Consider the following 24893-nt stretch of genomic DNA (forward strand, 5'->3'; position numbering starts at 1 on the left):
AGATGGAAACGGAAAACCAAGACAGCGCGGAAACGCTTCACCAAAGCATCTGCAGAACCCCAATGTTGGCAACGCCCCCACACTCATAGCCAACACTCGAACACACACACACACACACACACACACACACACACACACACACACACACACACACACACACACACACACACACACACACACACACACACACACACACACACACACACACACACACACACACACGTTTGGCGTAAGTTAAAAGTTTACAGTGCATTGAAGGCACGTGCGACAGACAACATGCAGTAGGCGGTTAAACAAATCCATCAACAAATTATAAGTCAACGGCATTTAGGCCTTAGCTCGATCATGCATTTAGGGCCCACTGTAAAATCTTTATGTATGTGTCGCCGATGCTCTCTCTGTGCCCAAAGCAAATTTCTCTCGTGAGAGAGACAATAAAATACTTACTCACTAGCTACAAACTGCAATAAAATCTTATATTTTAGCATTTAAGCATGTTAAGGGCCAGCTAGCGTTTTGGAGGGAGCAGCATTGTTAATGGTTGCATATAGGCGGCTTTTACTCAAATGTGCATACATTCATGTAAATTCCAATAGCGTTCAGTAGCACTGCTATTAAACATAATTATGTTTAATACAATAAATTATGCAAAGTTGAAGATGAGAACTGTTATATTAGTTATAATAGTGTGGGATGGGTATTAAGTATATGATGAATACTTTTGATTGAGTGTTACAACATCCTATTCCAATGAAAACCCACACTCAGCTTGTTTGATAAAAAGGATGTGAATTTCTCCTTCTCAAATGTCCACTTAGTCAAGAGTGGATCTATCATCGAACATGGATGTTGTAATGCTGATGTAGGTGGTCTATTGAAATACCTTAAAACTAACTTCTGTAACCAAACATCTACCACGCAAAACCAAGGTTCTGGTCAAAACGATATGCCCTTTTCACAGTTTCAGAGTTCTCTCTTACAGTATAGTTCTTCTAAGTGAGGTAAGTAAGGAGGAACTAGCAAATCTGTTTTTTCAGTGGCTTTAGAGGTGCTTACTACTGAATGGTTCTCTTTACCATCTCATACTCAATGTTATTGGTCAAGTAAAATACAGGAACATACCTGAATGTTTTGGTTGATTGAGGGCAAAATACAAAGGGGAATTGAGGTGAAAAAATAATAACAGGCAATTTTAATTTCATGTTTTCACAGCACAGCAGCTCTTACACAGCAACAAAAGAGACCAAGCTATTAAGTTAATGAAGATTACTTCTTAGTTAAAGAGGCATCCTAATGATGATCAATAGTTTATAATATAACAGAGATGAAAAGTACTATTTCTTTAAATATTGCACTCACAACACATGTTTGAGTAACCGCTCTGAAATAAAAATGAAAGAAGAAGTTTGATTGATGTCAACGTTAGACAACACATTAAAACCCATGTACAGCATATGCCTATTAGAATAGACGTTATCAAGTAAAAAGGACATGACAGAAGTATCTCTGGTGCTGGCCCCCTGCTCCTAGTGGGGCCACTCACACTTCCAGGGCAGGGACTCCGGCCCTTTGAGGCACTTTCCTAATTTCTCACACCCAGCAGGGGCCCAGTTCTAAAGGAGAAGGAAAGAGAGAAAGCTATTAAGAACTAAACATTCCTTAATTAAATGGGATGAGGATAGACTCTTTAAACATCCCACCTAGCTAGATAGAGAAACAAGTGAAACGTGGGGACTTCTCAGGTTTGTGTGTGTGTGTGTGTGTGTGTGTGTGTGTGTGTGTGTGTGTGTGTGTGTGTGTGTGTGTGTGTGTGTGTGTGTGTGTGTGTGTGTGTGTGTGTGTGTGTGTGTGTGTGTGTGTGTTAAATGGTAAAATAATGTAGGCCTATACATCTTTCCCCATTTATTGTATTCCTTCCTGGAATCAAACACTCAACTCAAAGGATTCCAACGTCAATATAATTGTTTGCGTCCTAGAATGTTATTACTTGAACTGATTATATTTGACCACTGGGGGGCATTGTTGTTCCACAAATAACTCCGCAGTAGCTCACTGTTTCCCTTTTTCTCAAGGGAAGCGGAAGCCAACCCAGCTTCTTTGGAAAATACTACAAATTTTGATGACTAGTAATTGATACTAAGTTATTTACACAAATTATTAAATTATAAATTATTCTGTAAGGAATGATGTATAGAACGCCGGTCATTATCGGGAAAACATAAGCCCCGTCAGGGAGAGGCAAGACTGCTTCGCAGAGTCCTGTTCGTCTGTCGGGGCTTATTTTCGTACCTGCGACGTTTTATCCATTATTCCGCTTATTACACGGCTAATTGCCAAGACGTCGCTTAGCAACCGGAGACGCTGGGGTTGATAAATTACCGGACTATATGCGGAGTGATATGAAAGACGGCAAAAAAAATCCGCTTTCCTTGACGGCGGTCGTTATATGCCTATCAACGGCGAATTATCAAATATAATTCACAGCCGGAAGTTGTGAAGTGCCCATTCAAGTGAACGGAGCAGCGTTCCACGGCAAAGAGAAGAGCCGTGTAAAAAGTAAGGGATAATTTACAGAACGCCAATCATTATCGGGAAAATAAACCCCGACAGGACGAACCGGACACTGTCTTCAGATTATTGAACATGTGTGTTGATTTGTGAAATCTGCAGTAGGCCTACAAAGTGAGGTTGAAAATATTTTTGAATAAAGCCACACAGATTTAAAGACATAAAGGAACGTTAAATGGCTTAAAGGAATTTGACCAGAGTTCAAAAGTCTAAATGATGTAAACAATGTTATTAGGCACACCATTTAGAAAAACGAAAATGGTTGGGAACAAATAAATTCAAAGCTGAATGAAAAGCGCAAGGGATTGCTAAAAATGCAGAAATGTAAAATAAATTGAACTGAAGAATCTGAAATAGCCGAAATTGTATGTGCTCGCCTCATTTTTCCAGCCTAACGTTATTAAAATGTATCAAATTGGGCGGGATAATCACCCAATCTGGCAACGCTGCCTGAACGTCGTAAAAAGTAGTTCAATTGAGCGAGAAAAACGGCCTAATCTGGCAACACGGAGTGCACGTCCTCGCTCTCTAACCTCCACGTAAATTGATGAGACCAACTGAAAACAAGCCGACATGGAATTTAAACTTTGTTTTTGGAAAAAGTGTAAAGGTAATCGAAATTCTGTCTTCAGATTATTGAAGATACAAGTGTATTGATTTGTGAAACCTTTGAATGAAGGTTAATGATAAAATATGGACCAAGTTACGAATTCTGAAGTAGTAGGCCTAAGTGTCGGAAAATGACCATTGACTTACATTGTAGGAAATAGTATTTTAAAAGTAGAATATCTTTAAAAAAGTATATAATATAAAAAAAATCTGAAAAGAAGCATGCGATTCCAAGCTAATATGAACATTTTAGAATTGGAATTGAGTCTCTAGGTGAAACATTTAGGAAGGAGATAGGTTGGTAGAGAATAATAGAGAAAGAAAGACAATAGTTGAGCGCTGCATGCAGCACTCACCTAATTAATGTATATAATAATAATTCATTTTGAAGACTAAAAAGTAGAAGAGCAACTATCCTGCCTTTTGTTGTTTGGTTCTTTCATAGCCTTAACTTATCACTTTGTCAAATGTGTAAACTAAATAATCTAGCATGAATGATGCAGCGTGGAGGATGACAGGTGAGTGAGTGAACGTGGGGTGTTGATGATGCAGTTACCATGGCAGCAAGGTCACACATGTTGAGTTGAGGGGCAGCTGGAACCAGAGAGTCCAGATGCTGTTTTACAACTGGAGCAATTCTTCTGAGTACAGTCTGGTACTCCATGGACAGCACACTGTAATCACACACACACACACACACACACACACACACACACACACACACACACACACACACACACACACACACACACACACACACACACACACACACACACACACACACACACACAGTATAAATATAAGACAAAACACACACAATGTATACAGGAAGTGCTTTGCATTTCACACATGAGACAAAACACATTCGTCTCCGGTGCCAGTGTTTAAAGGAGTGGGCCTCCAGTTGTGAGACATGCTAGTGTTTTTCCAGTGGAGGTGAGAGGGGTTGAAATGCTACGCTGTGACGCCCGAACGACAGCGCAGAGACACCATACTCCAGCTAGCATGCTAGCAGACTAGCTTGTTATATCAAACACATACAGAAAGACACATAGGTAATGCAGAAACACACACAAACACAATGTAGAGAGACACAAACAGACACACAAGGCAGAAACAGGCAGACAGAAACACAAATATGCCCCCCCGCAAACACACACACACACACACACACACACACAGGATCAGGGTCCACACTATGCCCTGGAGGGACAGAACAGGGCTCCGGCCGGGGTGGGACCTCACCCTTACTCCGTCCTCCCTCCCTCCCTCCCTCCCCTCTGGGGCTGCTGTCAGGCCCCAGCGGCCCCAAGGCCCTCAGAGCATCATTACATCCACTGGGTCAAACCACACGGGGCCCCAACACTTTCAAAGGAGCACCATCCTCAATAGGACCTGTAGGGTTAAGCATGTGTGTAAATGTGTGTGTGTTTCTGCATGTGTGTGTGTGTCTGTATACGTGTGTGTGTGTTTATGTGCGTGAATGTGTGCGTATGTCATTACATTGTCGCTTCTCTCACCACCAGCACCTGTGCCAAGACCCCCCCGCCCCCCTTCCTCCTACACCTCACTCCCAAACCGGCCATTCTGATTGGCCCCTGGGGAGCGTGTGCGTGTATGAGGTGAAGTGTCAATTAGTGTAATAACCCCCGGCCACATCCCTCCCCTCCTTCCCACCCCTGGTCCTCACCTCTCCCCCCCCCCCCCCCACACCTAGATCTCCCACAAGGCATTGGAACTTCCACCACCAGAGTAGCACCTGCTCCTCTCTTCTGCAGATGCTGTTAACGTCTTGAATTCCTCTTATAATAATGATTATTATATTGAGCTGTGCAATCAGGGCCCCCATGCCAGTCCTCCCCTCCCCCTCCCCCCATACCTCCCTCCCGTCGCTCCAGTCCTCCCTCCTCCCTTGCCTCCATTCATCAGCAGGCTACAATCCTCAGGCCCCTTAGCTCCCCTCTGCGGCCACAGCTGCAATCACTTTATGCTTTCCTCATTCGGGAAAAAGAGAAAAATAAGATTGTTCCCACTATCTGTTTTTAAATTGGGACTCCTGCTTCCTGCAGGCCGAGAGGTCCTTTCCCTGTCCGACATAACGATGACGATTGAAACGGCTGCAAATTATTTTCTGCTTCATACTTGTGTTAAGAAGAACCTCAGCACACGTATGAACACCGGAAAAGTGGTACCATTGATGCCATCATCGGTAATGGAATCTGTGGTTCCAATTAGGACCTATGAAGTCCATAGTGCAACTTTCCCACAATTGTTCTCGGAAAATTGTTGATTTGATGTTGACCACCGCATTTTTTCCCCAACCCAAATATGAAGCAGATTCTCCTATGTTAGGACATGGCTACTCGTGGCAGATACCCGTTTAGGGAACCAGCATAACGACCAGCTGCCGCCAGGTCCATGCGTCGCACGGACATGCATGAAGTGGAAGAGACGAACACGATACTATTCATTTATTTATTCACCAGCCCCCAATCCCCCCAAGCACACACCCCGCCCCACACCCAAGTCAACACACCCCATTATCATGATTAGAAGTGGTAGCTTAAATCTTACTGGTGCACAGGCTAAATGTGGAATAACAAACAGGCTGTATGCAAATGAGCTGCTTTGATTTATATTCTATGACACCCAGGGGGGACGCAGCATTGCTCAGGTGTGTCACCACACTGATTACTGATTCATAAACCTACTGCTGGAAAACACCCCCACACACACACACATGCTCAGGCTCACACCCTTACATAGACAAATGCACTCTTACACACAAAAACACACACGCAGACTCACATGGACACTCACACACACACCCTAACATGCACATGGGCATGCACAAGATCTCTCTCACTCACACACACACACACACACACACACACACAGCCTTACGTCGCACACACACATACTCACTCGCACACAAAACCCAAACATGCTCACACTCTCACAAATAACAACAACGACCAAACCCTGATGCATAAACCAAACCATAAAACCAAACCTAACCTTAACCGCCCCGCCCCCCCCCCCCCAAACACACACACTCCCCCAGTGGGTGTTTCTGATCAGCGACGGAGGGGGAGACCAGCTGAGACCTGTCTGAGAGGGGACTCTGGGGGACTACGGCTCCCAGGGGCTTCTGGGCTAGTGGGGCCTGATGGGGGATCGGGGCTTGAGGGCTCTGGGTGTCCTGTCGTTAGGGAACCACCCTGCTGTCTTTTACCTCATTCACCAGCCGGCCATCTTGAATGGGAAAAATCGAGGCGGGGTAGTCCTTAATGTTTCAGCATGTGTTTTGTAAAATTGTGTTTGGTAACAGAATGTTTGTTAAACGCTTGTTAGCAGGGCTTGTCAACCTTTCAGCAGTTTGTTTGTAAATGCTGCTTTGAATTTAGTCCTGAGCTACAAACTTGGAAAATAACAATTTTGGAGTAATAGAAATACCATAGTTGGAAGTACATTTCTATAAAATAAATAATAAAATAAAATTGTATAATGTTTAAAATTCAGTGCAAATATTCACACACAATTTGTCAAGTTTACATTAAAAAATGCTTCCTGTCTTTTAGCTCTCTATAACTCAACGTGCCCGCTTTACATTTCAATGTGTGTGTGGTCCATCAATGACGATTTCCACCACTCAACAACCACGAAACAGAGAAAATTAAAGAGAACACAGGCCAATACTTATTCAAAATTTTGTATACAAAATATAAAAAACATGAAAGAGCAATTTTAACAAAAGGGAACTCAAGGGGAACATAATCTTTTTTCAGAAGACATCATTATTGTGTCTCCTATTGTTTTGTTTTATTATATCATTGTGTTTCTTGTCTTAAAAGATAATCCTTGCAGTGGCTTGAGTGTAGAATTGACTGGGCAGGTACTCTGTGTGTGTGTGAGTGTGTGTGTGTGTGTGTGTGTGTGTGTGTGTGTGTGTGTGTGTGTGTGTGTGTGTGTGTGTGTGTGTGTGTGTGTGTGTGTGTGTGTGTGTGTGTGTGTGTGTGTGTGTGTGTGTGAGATATTTACTGCATGGGTGTGTGTGTGTGCGTGTATGTGTGTGATATTTACTGCATGGGTGTGTGTTAGGGATGCAAACAATTAATCGATTATCGATTAATTGTCGATAAGAGATTACTCGATTAAAATAAATTACTTGCAATTAATCGCATTTTAACCCGTAATTCCCCAACCGTCCACGTGAGGGCGCACTTGACGCCAGACGTACTTGACGCACACGCGGGAACACAAGCGGGAACACAAGCAAAGCAGTGCCGTGTTCCAATACCTGTACTTCCATGAGTATACTTAAAGGAAGTATACTATCCGCACTGGCTACTACGTTAATTTTTCAAATGTGAGTGCTGTTCCAAATCGAGTACTCCGTGGTGCACTAACCGGAAATTACGATCACGACTGCCGCCGTGGCTCCTCCCCCGCAATAAACATCCCGCTTTGAACGGTGAACTATTTACGCCTAGCAGCTATAAAAAGCTATAAAAACTATAAAAACTATAAAAACTACAAAATGACTATTAATGCAGGCTATGTGGAAAATGCGCCGACTTTGGCTTTGCCTGGCTCCGCCTCTTCTGCTACGTAGCTAAGAAGGCTGCCGTTCAGTACGGGGAGTGTCCTTCGATCCACACTTCACGATTAGCCCGTTTTGAGTACGGCATCCGGGTCCTTGAAGTATACTTCTTTTCGCCGGATCTGAATTGGAGTACTGCGTACTCAAATTTTGGCTAGTAAGTACGGACAGTACGGGTATTGGAACACGGCAGGACAAGACAAACGAAAAGCGGGACACTGACACGATGAAGAGGGCAAAACGGAGTGCAGTATGGAGCCACTTTAAGTTGGTTAATGACGACAAAGACGCCAAATGCACAATATGTGGAAGTATTTTAAAGTACAACAACTAAACGACTTCGTTGAATTACCACCTAAATGTGTCACATTCAGAAGGAAATTCAGCTTCTCAGAAGAATTGCCGCTTATCAATTAATCGATCATCGATCGATAAGATGAAACAACTATCGATTAATGAATTACTCGATAATTTGCATCCCTAGTGTGTGTGTGTGTGAGTGAGTGCATGCCCGGCCACAGTAGTGAAGGTATGTCTATAGACAGGCTCTACATCATCTTAAGTGGCTCTTTAGGTGAAGACAGAGATTAATGACAGCCAGCCTCCCAGGCCAGCTGGGGGACACAGCATATACCCCCCCCCCCCCCCCCCACACACACACACACACACACACACACACACACACACACACACACACACACACACACACACACACACACACACACACACACACACACACACACACACACAACATGACAACGCATGCGCACACACACACGATTGTAAAGCATGCACACACGTGCAGACACTACGCAGACACTCGCAAAGCATGCACAGATACACACACAAACAATATAATACGACCTCATCAATACACATGCACACACAAACACACACACACACAAACAAAAAACTAAATCCCACACACATAAAAGGGTAGATATATCGAGATACAGAAAAAGAAGGAGGAAGGAGGTAATAGAGATATCTTTTCATAGAGAATTAATAGTTAGGATCTAAAAGCACTCAGATGACCTGCAACCCCAAGCATTGAAAGTATTTGGGCCTACATGAGCATTTGTGTGTGTGTGTGTGTGTGTGTGTGTGTGTGTGTGTGTGTGTGTGTGTGTGTGTGTGTGTGTGTGTGTGTGTGTGTGTGTGTGTGTGTGTGTGTGTGTGTGTGTGTGTGTGTGTGTGTGTGTGTGTGTGTGTGCACGCTCCAGCGTTAACCCATGAACGCACGTAAAGGATCAGGCAATCCCCAGCACAACACATGACTGCATATTGATTGGTTTAGCCTGTTTTGATTCCTGCCCTTGAATATACGCAGCGAATAAGAGATGGGCAAATCCAAAATGCCATTAAAGTTTTATCATTCAATCTCGTAGGAGGAGGAGGAGGAGGATGAAGAGGAAGAGGGCGGTTTGACAGAGTTGAACACTCGACAGCAAAGGGCAGACCGAAGATACACACAACAACAACACCGTACCCATGATGAAACAAAATATGGAGAAAAACAATGTGTTCTGATACGTATTGGTTTTAAAACGTCACACTAGATAACGAATTCACGGATAGTTTGCAAAGCTGTAGTTTATTTCTATTTCAAATACTAACAACTATCCAATGGATTGTACTATAGTTTTAGTAGCAGTTGGCTTCATTCCTTACTTAATGCAGGAAATATAACAATTAATATATAAAAGCAATATCAAATAAGGAATGTGTAATCAAATAACAAATACCACTAGACTACCCAGTCAAACCACTAAACTCTGTCCTCTTCAACCACTGGACTATATCCTGTCTGTCATTACACTATATCCTGTCCGTCTGCCTTCAAGTTCTGACAATGCTATAAATATTGGGTATAACCAAACCATTGTATTTTACAACAACAAAGGGCCAAGATGGAGTTGTTCTCTGTGCTTCATCCTGACTGGTAGGACTGGACAAAATAGATCAGCAGAGGAGGTGGGGGGGGTACAAGAGGAGATCTTAATCATGATCCCTCCTGCTGGGTGGGCAAATGAGACCTCTTTCTCATGCATCTCTTCCTGTCCTCCATCAATGGTTCTCTCTTGCTCCTTTGCTCTGGCCCTCGCCTCGATAAGGTCTTTAGTAATAAAGACATGAATTAGACTTTGTGCAAACTTGAGTTCTGGCAAACATCTCAGTTAAGTAGTATACTTGTTACTCTTCTGTAATTTAAGTAGTACAACACATTTTTAAACATAAGCCTCTCTTCCAGCCACATACACAACACATACCAGTCTAAAGCACTGACCTGATTGGGTACTTCTCCCCAGGGTCCCGCCCCAGATGGAAGATGAGTGGCTGCATGGTGTGCTCCTTCTGGACGTGAGTCGTGACCCCTGGTACCTCCTGGCCCGGGCAGAAGTTGATACCCTAGAACACACACATGCATGTGTAAACACACGAACACATACTCACAAACAAGCATGTTACCACAGACACAAAGACACACACACACATACATATATTAAGACATTGATTAACAACATGTGGCCTTGTAGCCAAATAAACGCTGAGAGGCCTATTTGCCTTGTATTGATACGTATTTGTATTTCATGGTTGCTTGCTTTCATATTGCTACATGTGGTCTATTTGTTTTTTATAGGGCCTGGGATTACCGATATCTCCACCTATCAGGGTCACACTAGAGAGAGAACCAGGCACTCACAATCACCTGGTATACACATCTCTCACAACCCCAAACACACACATAAACACAAACACACTCACACAAGCCCAAATTCACACACACTTACTCAGATGGTCCTATTCACTTGAACAGGGACACAATCACATGGGCGCACAACCACAAAATCCTTTGTGATGAAGTAGTAATCAAAGAGTAATTGAGTCACATGCACTCGTTGATCCCCAGAGATAATGCACACACACAAAATTCATCAGCAGCCGCCACAGCCTCTCTCTCTCTCTCTCTCTCTCTCTCTCTCTCTCTCTCTCTCTCTCTCTCTCTCTCTCTCTCTCTCTCTCTCTCTCTCTCTCTCTCTCTCTCTCTCTCTCTCTCTCTCTCTCTCTCTCTCTCTCTCTCTCTCTCTCTCTCTCTCTCTCTCTCTCTCTCTCTCTCTCTCTCTCTCTCTGGCAATCAAGAGGACATTACATGTGAAGTTCCACTCCAGTCCACATGAGCTGATAAAGGGACAGCTATTGATTCAGCGGCCCTGAAGGAGAGAGCAATTTAAGTGGGCGATGAGGCATACATTGAACGGCAGCCACCCTGGAAACCCTGCGCTATGGTAACAGCAGGAGGTGGGATAGGTGGGGGTGGTGGACAGTGGCCATGTTATACAGCCCCACTTGTATGGAGAGGGACACATGCAGACATACACACACCCCAACAACACATATAAACCCACACAGATACAAGCATGCACCCACACACGCACGGACAGACACAGGCTGGCACATGCAGGCATGTACCGGTACACACACACACACACACACACACACACACACACACACACACACACACACACACACACACACACACACACACACACACACACACACACACACACACACACACACACACACACACACACACACACACACACACAAACGGTATCTGATTCACTTTGAATTCAATCACTTGGGAGAAAAGCGTCTGGTAAAGGCACGCACGCAGACACACAGACACAAGCGTGTCAACGTGTATGCACATGCAGACACACACACACACACACACGTATACTAAGACAGACAGAAATACTGACACAGACAAAGAAACACACGCACAGACAGCCAGATTCCCCCAGGGAGCTGATGGTATCAGAAGGAGTCATGCTGGTGAAGAAGTTGATCTCACAGCTTCATGTCATCCCTGCTGGATCATCCCCCTGAGAGCGTAACACATTGTAGACCATTTACGGATAGATGTTCACGCAGACTCTATGTCTTTGATAAGTGTTTTTTTATCCTATAACAAAGATATTTGTATATTTATTTAAATTGTTATTAATTAATTCTTTTTTTACAGCTTTTAAACTGTTTTTCGAACCAATGTTTTTCTTATGTTGTGGGAAAAAGGGGGGGAAGTAAAAGACACCAAGAGTCAACGGGCTGATAAACGACAGAAGTATCCAGAAGTGAGTTCACTTAATTTGTATTCATTAACCACAAATCCAGCCGTTCTAGAGATCACAGCAGCAGAGGAAGAGTTAACATTAGCAGAAACCAAGTAGGGCAGTTTGTTTTGGCTGAACCAAGGAGAATCAATTTCCCAGGATACAATTATAAAACAATATTATAAAATAGATAGAGAAGAGGAAAAAACGGGGAAACCTCACAGACTCAAACTCCTCCAGTGAGTTGCTCCACGTCCAATAGTGAGCCTTGTATGGTCCGAGCCTCACCGCCATCAGCTGATTTCCACGGTAATAAAATATCGGCCTATTGGAAGTTACATTTGTTAAAATCATCCATGTAGCTCATTGCAAGAAAAAAATCAGTAGTTAATAAAATTGCCTCACTACACGGGATGATTGATAGAATATAAAATATCAAGTATTAATTGAAAATGTTAATTTCTAGATACAGGATAGGCAAACACACACACACACAAAGCTCTTACCGGTCAGTGAGGGAAGTGTTGTTTGGGTGTGAGTTGAGCAGGACCGGGGTGAGGTCCAGTCCATCTAGGGTCCTATTTGGAGGACTGACCCCAGCCAGGGACAGACTGGTGCTGAACAGGTCCATCAGACTGGACAACTGGAAACTCACCTACACACAGGGGATACAACATATCCATATTACACACATTATTATATGACCAGCCAGCCAGCCACAAATGATAACATCCCGATTTCAATAACATACACTCACAAAAATACACACACACACACACACACACAACACATAAACAAACCCACAGACACACAGGAGACACAACAGAACACATACACACAGTATTATATCACCATTACTTGGCCTACAAAAAAGCGCTTTATAAATGTAGCGTAGTGTCCACCATCTTATATTCTACAAATGAAAAAGGCTGGCTGCCGTTGTTCACAGGAATCTTACAATAAACACTCCTAAAAACCACTCCCACCCAATCAACCCACAGAGTCCAGCTATGCTGTTTCACGTCACACAGTTGCACAGCCAGTTCAATCGACAGAACATAGCTTTTGATTTTTTGGAATGCTGACTAGTTATTTGGTGGGGCGCAATCTTACATATTGCGACTATAACACAGAATTATCTATATAGATAAATATTGAAGAACCATATTAGTCTCAATGTCACCTTGGGAAACTTAGAGCCAATCATGTTTAAAATAGGTTGAATAAAACTCAACCCAGACATGAAAATAACAAGGCATGACCCATGCACAAACTCGTTTTTCTTCGAAAATAATTCTTATCTTCCCAGCTTATTAGGACATTTAAATTGTGCAATGAATACCAATTAATTCCTGCCTTTCATGGTTTGATGTTTTATTCCATTGGCCATATTGAATATTTGTCTGAACAGAAGTCCAGAATAGACCAATAGGACATGGTGGAAGAGATAGAGAGAACTGGAGAAGACGGCAGTTGAGAATAAGAGGAGAGGGGAGATACATTAAATTGAGGGCAGAGGAGAGATGAAGATATGAAAATATAAAGGAGGTCAAAGAGAAAAGGGAAGAACGCAAGAGGAGGGGCGAGAGAATATGAGAAGACAGGAGAGAAGAAGACTAGGGAGAATGAAGGAGAAGTTTGCAAAGAAAAGAGAGGAGCGAGGAGAGGGAAAACGGGAGAAGAGAGGAGATGAGCAGAGGACAGCAAAGTTAAGAGTGGAGACAGAGCATAGCTGGGCAGAGGAGAGGCCAGAGCAGAGCTGAGGAGAAGAGAGAGGAGAGCAGAGCTGAGGAGAAGAGAGAGGAGAGCAGAGCTGAGGAGAAGAGAGAGGAGAGCAGAGCTGAGGAGAAGAGAGAGGAGAGCAGAGCTGAGGAGAAGAGAGAGGAGAGCAGAGCTGAGGAGAAGAGAGAGGAGAGCAGAGCTGAGGAGAAGAGAGGGGAGAGCAGAGCTGAGGAGAAGAGAGAGGAGAGCAGAGCTGAGGAGAAGAGAGAGGAGAGCAGAGCTGAGGAGAAGAGAGGGGAGAGCAGAGCTGAGGAGAAGAGAGAGGAGAGCAGAGCTGAGGAGAAGAGAGAGGAGAGCAGAGCTGAGGAGAAGAGAGAGGAGAGCAGAGCTGAGGAGAAGAGAGAGGAGAGCAGAGCTGAGGAGAAGAGAGAGGAGAGCAGAGCTGAGGAGAAGAGAGAGGAGAGAAAAGCAAAGGAGAGCCGAGCTGAGGAGAGGAGAGGAGAGGAGAGGAGAGAGGAGAGGAGAGGAGAGGAGAGGAGAGAGGAGAGGAGAGAGGAGAGGAGAGCAGGGGAGAGCAGAGAAGAGGCGAAAACAGGGCAGCAGAGGAGCGAGGAGTAGCCCTCGGTATGACAGGTTGAGCCGTAGTAAGCAGCCGTTTTATCTCCCCTCAGCAGCCGTGGTGAAAGGCTTTATTTTATTTATAAACTTTGAACTATTTTCTGATAAAATGCAATTTTTTCGATGTCATCCTTGATCTCGGGTTCCATTCTGTGCTCAGGAGGAGACGCCTCGCGCCCCATCAGATAACACTATCAGCACCCCACAGACTATCAGCACCCTACAGACTATCAGCACCCTGCACCCGTTGTGGCGCCACACTGCACTATCAGCAGCCAGCACCCGCGCCACAGCCTCAGCAAACGGTATGCCTTCACCATGCTGCACATACATACACACACTTACTCAGATACACACATACGTACATATACAGTGTATAGATATACAGTATATATACATACACATACACATATACAGTATATACATATACAGTATGTATACACACACATATACATATACACATATACAGTATATATAGACACACATACACATATATACATATACAGTATGTACACACACACATACACATATATTGTGGCAACCCGGCCCGGGCCAATTAAGGAGAGCACCTGAGGAACAGGTGGAGAAGCAGGGCTTAAATAGCCTGCTTCTCCACTCGTTCAGGGCTCTCCCAGCCCTGGAGCTCCTGTACGGAGACACCAGTCCTCGTGGGTGACGGGGGTTCCACCCACGGGGGATAGGACCGTCGATTCCTCCCAGGTTTTTACTTTCTTTTTTGTTTCTTCAGCGAGAGACTTTATGTTTGAGTTTGGAATAAAACATGCCTTTTTGGTTTTTCCCCGCGAAATGGTGTCCTGTTTGGGAGGAGGTGGTTCGCTCACCGTGCCGGGTTGGCACAATATACATACACAGTATATATACATATTCACATATATACACATACATATATCACACACACATATATATATATATATATATATACACACACACACACACACACACACACACACACACATATATACGAATATATATATATATATATATATATATATACACACACACACATATATATAATATACACATATATATATATACGATAATGTATACAATACTGGTAAGAAACAAGGTTTGTTAATTTATTGCCGCATATCATTAAATAGACCAACAGTTGCAGACACAGGACCACATATCATATGTGTGTTTTCTTTTCCGAAATTTACAAATTTACAATACTGACAACTCAGTGTTTCTGAAGTTGTAGAAGAAAACGCTATTCATGTGTGATTTAGGCCATATTATTTGGCCATAAACTGAGCCATTTGAAGTTTGAAATTCAGGTGGTCATGCATCTGTCTCATCGGAGACTGCGAACACGCTGTCGAAATATAAACTCGTCAGATTCAAATGCGCTCATGGCTCTTAAAGGGGATAGGAGATGGCACTCTCATTGGTTTACACCCAAAACACACCTACTGGTATTCAGTCCAACACATTTTAGATTTGCATCGGACGCAAGAGCCATTTAGCCGGCGGTATAATAGCTACCGCGCCAGAGATCCGCCCACATAGCTACTTGCATTTCGCGCTTCTCACAGCTTTCCTCATTTCTAAACCTAAATACATGTATTTATTTTTTACATGTATTTACATGTAAAAAATGCAGGAATTACTATCTGTTGGCCGGCTATATCTTCAGACCCAGCCTAGCTCACTTAAAAGCTCTAACCTAAATTAAGGTCCTTCAGAGTTCTAACCTAAACCAACATCCTTAAGAGCTTTTACCATCCTTCAGAGCTCTAACCTAAACTTACATCCTTCAGAGCTCTTACCATCCTTCAGAGCTCTAACCTAAACCAACATCCTTCAGAGCTCTTACCATCCTTCAGAGCTCTAACCTAAACTTACATCCTTCAGAGCTCTAACCTAAACCAACATCCTTCAGAGCTCTTACCCTCCTTCAGAGCTCTAACCTAAACTTACATCCTTCAGAGCTCTAACCTAAACCAACATCCTTCAGAGCTCTTACCCTCCTTCAGAGCTCTAACCTAAACCAACATCCTTCAGAGCTCTTACCCTCCTTCAGAGCTCTAACCTAAACCAACATCCTTTAGAGCTCTAACCTAAACTTACATCCTTCAGAGCTCTTACCATCCTTCAGAGCTCTAACCTAAACCAACATCCTTCAGAGCTCTTACCCTCCTTCAGAGCTCTAACCTAAACCAACATCATTCAGAGCTCTTAACATGCATCCTTCAGAGCTCTAACCCACATAAGCACTAACCCTAGGAAACACTCATCAGCCTACATTAGCCTGTTTAAAGTATCAATATCAAAGTAAATTCACCTGCACCACCATCACCATCACAATGAGCCCTGAGTTAGATGACACAAAGGATGTTGAAGAGGACAACAAAGAAGTTAGCTTACTTGCCACTATACTATACAATAAAAACCTCAACTGGGGAGAATCTAGCAAGGGCACTTATCTCTCATTAGCTGGCAGATTTCATTACCCAGTGTGTTTGCATGGGCGTCTATGGACCTCTGTGGTCCATGCAGCGTCTAACAGGCTGCTTATCGCCGCCTGCAGCCAGCCCAGCGCCTCTGGGCCGGACCCTGTCTGCTGCCTGATAAGCCTCAACAAAGGGGATTAGGACGGTCTACAGCTATGTGTGTGTGTGTGTGTGTGTGTGTGTGTGTGTGTGTGTGTGTGTGTGTGTGTGTGTGTGTGTGTGTGTGTGTGTGTGTGTGTGTGTGTGTGTGTGTGTGTGTGTGTGTGTGCTTGTGCGTGTGTGTGTGTGGGGGTTCCAAAACATTCCCCCAGCTTGTGTGGAGGGAATTAACCCACGGCCACCCCACACACACACACACACACACACACACACACATACACACACACATACTATTCTTGTTCTCATTCCAACACATTTCCTGCCTTTCTGGGGAGAATCATAACAGGCTCCTCCTTCAAGCAGCGATGTGTCTGTAACATGATGCACTTCCTGGTTCGACAGGAGGTTGGGGAGGGAGTAACGTGCTGTGTTGATCCTACAGAATTGAATATGCCAAACCGATATGATTAATAAGCAGACATCTCTATTGATGATGTCATCAGTAGGATTTGTTGTATTCATAGAGCAACCAGCTTGACCTCTCTGATGCCTCACAGAAACGTGTCATGGTTACAGGTTGTCTTCAGAGGAAAACATAACAGACCTATGCTCTCAAGTGAAACAAGCCCTTGATGTTCTCAGCCAGAGATAAATAAAAACAATTGAAACTACAATAAGCTAATTAATTAATTAATTAATACAACCTTTTCGAACATTCATCTAACTAAATAAAGTTTTAATTACCTCTTTCCCACATATTATATAATTCTTATCCAAGCCTTTTCTTTTCCTATTAATCCTCCCTTCTTCCATTTCTCTCTCTTGATTATTCTTACAGAAGAATTCAACAATGTCTGGTGTATTTCCTCTCTAAGTCAGGGCTGATCTCCTATCCTGACCCCAGGAGGCGGAGAGCCGAGTGTCTGATCAACCCGGTAGCGCTGCTGCTCCTACAGAAGGGAAGGGCTGAGCCGGGCCAGGGCTGCCTTCTGCTACAAGCTGCTTACCATACGTTAACAGCCAGGAGGATCAGAGAGGAAACCCCCCCCCAGCCTGGAAGAGGAGCAAGGAGGGGAGGAAGAGGACGAGAAGAGGGGAGGGGAGGAGAACGGGAGAAAGGAAAGGGGAGCAGGAAGAAAATGAGATGGGAAGGAAGAGGAGAGAAATAGAACGAGAAGAGGACAGGGACAGAGAGGGAAGAAGGAGAGATGGAGAATGAGAGGTGCAAAAGAGAACCAGAAGAGAAGGAAGAGCCGAATGGGGAAGATAAAGAAAAGGTGAGGAGACAAATAGAATGAGAAGGAGGAGGAGAAAAAGAGGAGGAGGCAAAGGAAGAGGAGGAGATTCATCTCTCCCCCCGCTCCTCCCCCCTCTCATTCCTCCAACCCTTCCTCCCCCTCTCCCACCAGCTCTCCCCAACCCTCCCTCCCTCTGCCCCAACTTCCTCTCTCCCACTTCCCTCTCTCCCCCTCCTCTCTCCCACATCCCTCCCTCCCCCTTCCAGAATGTCTGCTATATTCAGATAGTGTGGTCCTCATTAGGTCCAATCCAACCTCAGCAAACACACAAACAGATTAGCTCCCCGTCCCTCTACACTCCGCAGCACTATCTGGGTGTTGCATGCTGCTGCCAGATGAGCCAGGGGCCAGGCTTATTGCAGCCTCCGCCCCTACCCCCCCCCCCCCTCAACCCCCCCCCTCAACAAGGCCTGGCCACCCCGTGTCACAGCCACCCCTAATACAATTAAAAGTCATTTGCAGAACGCACAGGCTTAGAGGATGGGAGGAGAGGGGGGGGGGTGTGTGTGCTTGGGGTCGGGGGGGAGCTTTCTCCACACACATATGGCCCTTCTCCATTGGTAAGTTTCGCTGTGGTAAGTCTTACCATTGATTTGACCTCTAATCTGCTTTCACTACTAGTTAAAAGGCGCCAAAGTTGTGCTAAGTCGCCCCTGGGACGGACCCTCCTCTAACCAGGATGCGGAATGTCATCCCTACTAACTGCCGACTATATTCCTCAAATTGACACTAAATACAATAACTGTGCATTGTTGTGTCAGAGACGCATCGCCGTGCACACAAGTATAGGTAGAAGTAGAGGCACACAAGTATAGGCATAATTCTCATCAACATAATTCGTTACTAATTATTTGTTCCCATAACTAAATAGGCCTTACTAAAAGGGATGGAATTCACCAAAGTAATTTTAGTTTGACGTTAATTGTTTAGAAAACAAAACAGCTTATTGAAGAAGGACCCATCCCTGTTGTGGCAAATCCGGTCAAGTAGAGATACAGTTGTAGTACAGCAATTTAGTAGTGTTCAGCTGTGCGGTCATCTTAGAGATACAGTTGTATCTGACCACACTACAACACGAACCCAGCGTTTTCACATTTATCCACCTCAGCGATCGTTTTTGAAAAGCATTGTTTTCAGTGTCGGAATTCGCTGTTTTAATGTGGACGGAAGGGCTAAACGGATAAATATTTATACGTTTGTAGATTTACACGGGTTAGTGTGGACAGGGCCTTACTTTGTATCGTTCACGATGTACGCAGCATCGATGCAGCAACAAAGTGTAAATAACAATGGATCCCGAGTTCCTATACTAGGCATTATGATAGCGGTCCTCTACGTTGTGCCGCGAAGTCTAGTTAGTAGAGATGCGCTGATGAGCTGTAATGTCATACCGATTTTGAGTTGCGTGTTCCGCATCCCGACAAAAGCCTGTCGGCTAGCTTAAATGTCCAACCAGTATGAAATGTCCCCTGTTATCAGTGAACGTAGCCAACGTGGTCTTAATATAGCCCGATCAATAACTAAAAGCCACATAGAAAGAATAAAGCATCCAGCATATGATTTCAACAATATGTGAGAGGGCATAGCCTACGCAGCAGGGATGATCGCACAGTGGAATGCTTGGAAAACCAGCGGACGAGCGCTGGGCGGAGATTTCAGAAGCAGGGAGATTATAGAAAAATATACTTTTTCAGTTTGCCGTTTTTCTAGTCAATATGTTAACCTACTTATGATTTTATTCTACCGGGACCCGCCCGCAAGTCCTCCAAGCATTACTTTTTTCCACACAATCCACCCAACCCGTGGATTATCCACTATGTACGCGGGTATGACCGCCAACCGCGCATCTCTACTAGTCTTTACTTTACGTTCTTTACTAGTTAGCAAACACTTCCCGTGAGCTCCAGCCGTTCGCGGTATTCCCTCAAAGTCAACAATGGATAGGCCTACGTCATGCGATTCCCCCAAATTTCTGGTGTGCCAAACTTTCGTCGTGGGGTTTTCGAACGTCAAAAAAGACTTTTGAAAGAAGAAAAAAAACATTGCATATTGCAAGCATGACACATGACAAGACCTCGTCTCGTCGCTGAATTTTCAAAATCGTGCACGATTCGCAAATTTGTCTGCGACGAGCGAATCAGGGCAAAATTGGGCTGAAATCGTGTAGTCTGAACCAGCCATCAGAGATACAGTTGTAACGCTTCTTGACAGTAGTGTTCATGTGTGTAGTCATGCTAGAGAAACCGTTGCAGTACAGCAGGTTTGTAGTGTTCAGGTGTGCAGGGCGGAGGTGAGTGGGTGAAAGCAGGGCAGCAGACTCACCGATGCCCCAGGGATGTGCCCCGGCCACCAGGCCACCGCTGGCTCCCGCATCCCCCCCTCAAAGGTCGTCTCCTTCCCACACAGGAAGGGGCCATTGCTGCCACCTGGGGAAACACATATAAAGACACACACACACACACACACATAAGGAGACACACACACACACACACACACACACACAGGTAGACAGGAAGTCCAAACGCACACACACACACACGCACAAAAGCACAGGAAGACACAAAAACACAGAGACACACACACACACACAGAGACATAGACAGACAAAGGTAGATAGGCAGTCCACACACAATAAATGCATAATAAATACACATTCACACACACACAAATTCATTATACAAACACACATACAGTACAAACAATGGGTGTGTGCGTATATCAGACAGCAGCTGTGTAGGAGGCTCTTACTTTCGTTGGGGCCCGACATCACAGCTGCTCCATTGTCTGAAGTGAAGAAGACAAAGGTGTTTTGTTCGATGCCAAGAGTAGACAGCCATGAAAGGATCTGACCAACACTATCATCTATCTCCATGACCGCGTCGCCATACCTGCAACACAAACATGCACACACATACACACACACACACAAACACACAAAGCCACACACAGTGTTTACACACATAAAAACAGTATCGCCACATACACAGTGTCAACATCCACAAAAATATTAGTTCAATGAGCTGAATTTGTATGGCCCACACACAGAGTGGAGGCGGAGCTTACCGGCCCCGACGACTCCGCCCCAGGAAGCGTTGTGAGGCGTAGACGGGGGAATGGGTGGAGTCAGGGGCCCAGTACAGGAAGAAAGGCTTGCTGCTGAGGGACTGTTGGTGGATGAAACCGAGAGCTTCCTGTAGGGAACAATCAACAAATCAAATCAGACGGACTGGCAGACAAGGCGGATAAAGAGACAAGTGGAGTCAGATTGATAGATACCTGTAGGTAGAGCTGGGTGAGGTTGGACTCTCCTGTCTTCCTATTGATTTGAAACTCTTCATAATATCTGGAAAACAAAGATGCTGCCAATGTGGAACCAAACAGCACATCAATCCTTGGCTCTGCTGTCGAATATAGATTAAATTGTATACCCATGCCAAATTTGAAGTCTATATCTGAAAAAAATAAAATATTATGCATTTGTTTGAGGCTGGCCTGTCCAAACCGAGGCATGTCTCCAACGCAGGCCGGGCCTTAAAGCGGTACACATGTCATTTCTCCGGCAGCTCCGGCGGTGGGAGCTCGGCAGCAGTCCGGCAGCTCAGCTCCGGGACTACAATCCCTTTCTCCTCCATGTCACGGTTCAATATGGACCTCAGAGAGTCAAGGCGAAACTTCCTTTCCCTCGATTCTTCTGAACCATGGCCGAGATATCCCCCACTACTCGTCTTTACTTGTTGTGGAAGTACCAGCGACGTCGGACGCAGTATGATTCATAATATCATCCGAGGCGCACATAGCTTTTGGCCGTGATATTAATATCATATAAATAGCTATATATTATATGATATTATTATTATATTATATAGATGTAAAGCTCCAGGAGCCGCAAACGGCAACAATCCCTTCTCCTCCATGCTGTGGTTCATTCTGACAGCTCATTGGTCAATGGGCAGCAGCTCATTTGCATTAAAGTTACAGACATCAGAATCAGCGCTTTCTGAAGGGACTGAAACAGAGGGGACTAGCGGTAGGCGAGATTTTATTTCCAGCAAACAGCTTCAAAAATATGTTTTCTGGAACTCATATACTATGGTATATGAGTTCCATAATATGTTTCCGTTAAGAAACATGGTTGATGATTATTTTTATATGCTTACTTCCAATGCCATTTTACCATACCGACCAAGTTCACAATATAACCACACATTGAAGATTTATATTTCTCAAAATATAGTCTAATATGCCCTTGGGAGTCTAAATGTCATTGCGGTATAGAGGTAATGCTTGGGCCACATGACCATGGGGGTCGCTGGTTTGGAGTCATGTCATGGAATCAAACATTGTTTACTATCATGTATTTATAAAGCTGTCATCGTGTAGGACCCCGTCATGGTTGCTTGCAACTATATTTATTTTTGTTTTTGTTTTGTTAATCTGAAAAAAGCATTTCTGACGAAATAAGAATTGCAGAAGCTCACCAACCATTGAATCAAACCATGCTTTTAATAACAATAATGAACTCAATCTTAATAATATGTTATCTCCAATTATCTCATAATTTATCTAATCAGGCTATTTAATTGTATCTGCTTCACAGCACCCAAGTCATAACTTTCATGTCTTCATGAAAATATCTTGTTTTTTTTATTTATAAGATTGGCCTATAGCATAATAGCCAGGGATATATTAATTATGATATGGCCCCTTAGATTGTAATGTGCGCAGTTTAGGCAGATTTGTAGACATTTTCTAAGCGTTGAGGAAGAAAAACTGAAAAATCCTCTAATTCTCAGAGTCCAAAATTTGACCGACATATGCATGCATCTTATTTTCAGTTTCTACTTATATCAAGATGAGTAGAAACTGAAAATAACCTGAAAGCTAATCCAGATGGTAAAGGTCATGAGTGTGTGGGCTCCTACCTGCCGACCATCTCAGAGTTGTTGTAGACGGGGACGTTGGGCCTCTTACTGCTGTTGTAGGGGCCAAAGTGGCAGTTTGGGGCACCAAACCACTGGTCAAAGCCGTGCTCCAGGGGCAGGAACTTGGGCCTGTGGCCTAGATGCCTGCACCGAGACATTATTCACTCATAACCAAGGCTGTTTGAAATAATACCAAAACATATGCATATCACAGGAGCTGTGGACCAATCGTTTTGGGTGTGCAGAATACTGTGTTCATATAAAATGTTCATGTATACCATACAGGATATATGATTCCATGTCACAGAACATTTACTTATAGCCATAGGCTGTAAACAACTTTGTATATGCATTTATATGAGTACTTGGGGAAGGGGGAAACCCAACCAAAATGTTGCTTATTGTTCTGAATGTTTGATATACGAGCTTCGTAATTATATTTACAATTATACATATAGGTTATTTCCGATTAGGAAATAGCCAACAGCAATTCTCTTCCCTAAAATATACACAAAAAAGCATATCAAAAGCACCACAAAAAAAGTTAAAACACACGTGTTGATATACATTCCTCTAGAAATGTTATTATAAAACGCATTCTTGATGCAGAAACATTGAGATTCAACTTATCCATACTTTGCAGAAACATGGTATATATTATACCCACATTGAAGATAAGTGAATTTTGGTAAAGACTATGCATAATATATCATACAAAGTAACAGCTCTTTGACATCCTGAATCCTCACCACTTGCCAACTATCTTGCTGACATAGCCTTTCTTCTTCAGTAGACGGGGCAGAAGAATCTCATCGCTGGAGATCCCGCCAACCATCTCCTGGGGGGTGTAGGCTGAAGAAGTAACTTTAACTTTAAGTATTTTGAATAACATTGCAGGAAAAACATATGAGCTGAAAATTTGAAATCTGAGTCAGGTATATACACATACATTACAAACATAAACTACATTGTATCTAATATATATGAAACAATATCAAACCATTCCGTGCGTGGCCATTCGTGGTGTAGAATCCATTTCTGACCGGCAGTCTTCCTGTCAGAAGGGAGGCTCTAGCTGTATTTCAAACAGAATATATTCTAGTTTTTGCCATCTGCAATACTGTAGTTATAAACATTTATTTAAGGACAACTAACCACATTGTTCATAAACAAAACTTCAGTTCACTTTTGGAGATTCACATCATTGCCTGTATGTGATGGTATAGATTACACATGTCATTTGTGTGTATGTGTGTGTGTGTGTGTGTGTGTGTGTGTGTGTGTGTGTGTGTGTGTGTGTGTGTGTGTGTGTGTGTGTGTGTGTGTGTGTGTGTGTGTGTGTGTACACACAGTAGACTCACAGGGGGAACAGAGTGGGTTGGCTGTATAGAAGTTGGGGAAGAGCATTCCCTGAGCTGCCATCTTATCCAAGTTCGGGGTCTCTTTGGAGGGTTGGCCAAACACCCCTAGATCCCCCCAGCCCATCTGCACAGCCCAGGAACATGAATTATAACATGGCTTTGATGAAAACCAAGGGCATTAACACACAGGTTTTGTTGTGCAGTGTCTATCGTTGTTATAAATAAATAAAAATAAAACACTGACTATACTGACACACTGACACACTAAATTCCAAACCCCAAACTCGACATAGGAAGTGACTCAACCAGTGAGATATAATGGTTCACAAGAGCCACTTACGTCATCCATAAGCATAATGATAATGTTTGGAGTTGAGGCCTTTACGGGGGTCGCTGACACACATCCATATGTTAAGAAAGAAATGATAGTGAAACTTTTAATGAATGTGTCCATTGCAGCGCGAGTCATATGACCGATATAGGAAGTGATTGGGCTTGCTTGAT

General features: G+C 43.8%; 1 protein-coding gene across 2 annotated transcripts; it reads right to left on the reverse strand.

Moving 5' to 3' along the window:
- Positions 1–116: 116 nt before the first annotated feature.
- galns (galactosamine (N-acetyl)-6-sulfatase) lies at positions 117–24873 on the reverse strand. 2 transcript variants are annotated; one of them, XM_056608309.1, is made up of 14 exons: positions 24730–24873; positions 24390–24513; positions 24029–24103; positions 23778–23880; positions 23029–23172; positions 21383–21449; positions 21170–21297; positions 20855–20994; positions 20429–20532; positions 12402–12550; positions 12118–12220; positions 10068–10189; positions 3734–3851; positions 117–1613 (listed from the first exon to the last, which is right to left on the reverse strand). In XM_056608309.1, the coding sequence occupies exons 1-14, from the start codon at positions 24856–24858 to the stop codon at positions 1527–1529; spliced, it is 1593 nt and encodes a 530-aa protein (XP_056464284.1). In that variant the 5' UTR covers positions 24859–24873; the 3' UTR covers positions 117–1526. The 2 variants fall into 2 exon arrangements, 1 of the variants encoding a protein (XP_056464284.1); XR_008904124.1 differs by lacking the exons at positions 117–1613; positions 3734–3851 and adding an exon at positions 11567–11667 and having other exon boundaries at positions 10109–10189.
- Positions 24874–24893: the final 20 nt, after the last annotated feature.

This window comes from Gadus chalcogrammus, chromosome 14 (genome assembly GCF_026213295.1).
Source record: "Gadus chalcogrammus isolate NIFS_2021 chromosome 14, NIFS_Gcha_1.0, whole genome shotgun sequence".
Lineage (NCBI taxonomy): Eukaryota > Metazoa > Chordata > Actinopteri > Gadiformes > Gadidae > Gadus > Gadus chalcogrammus.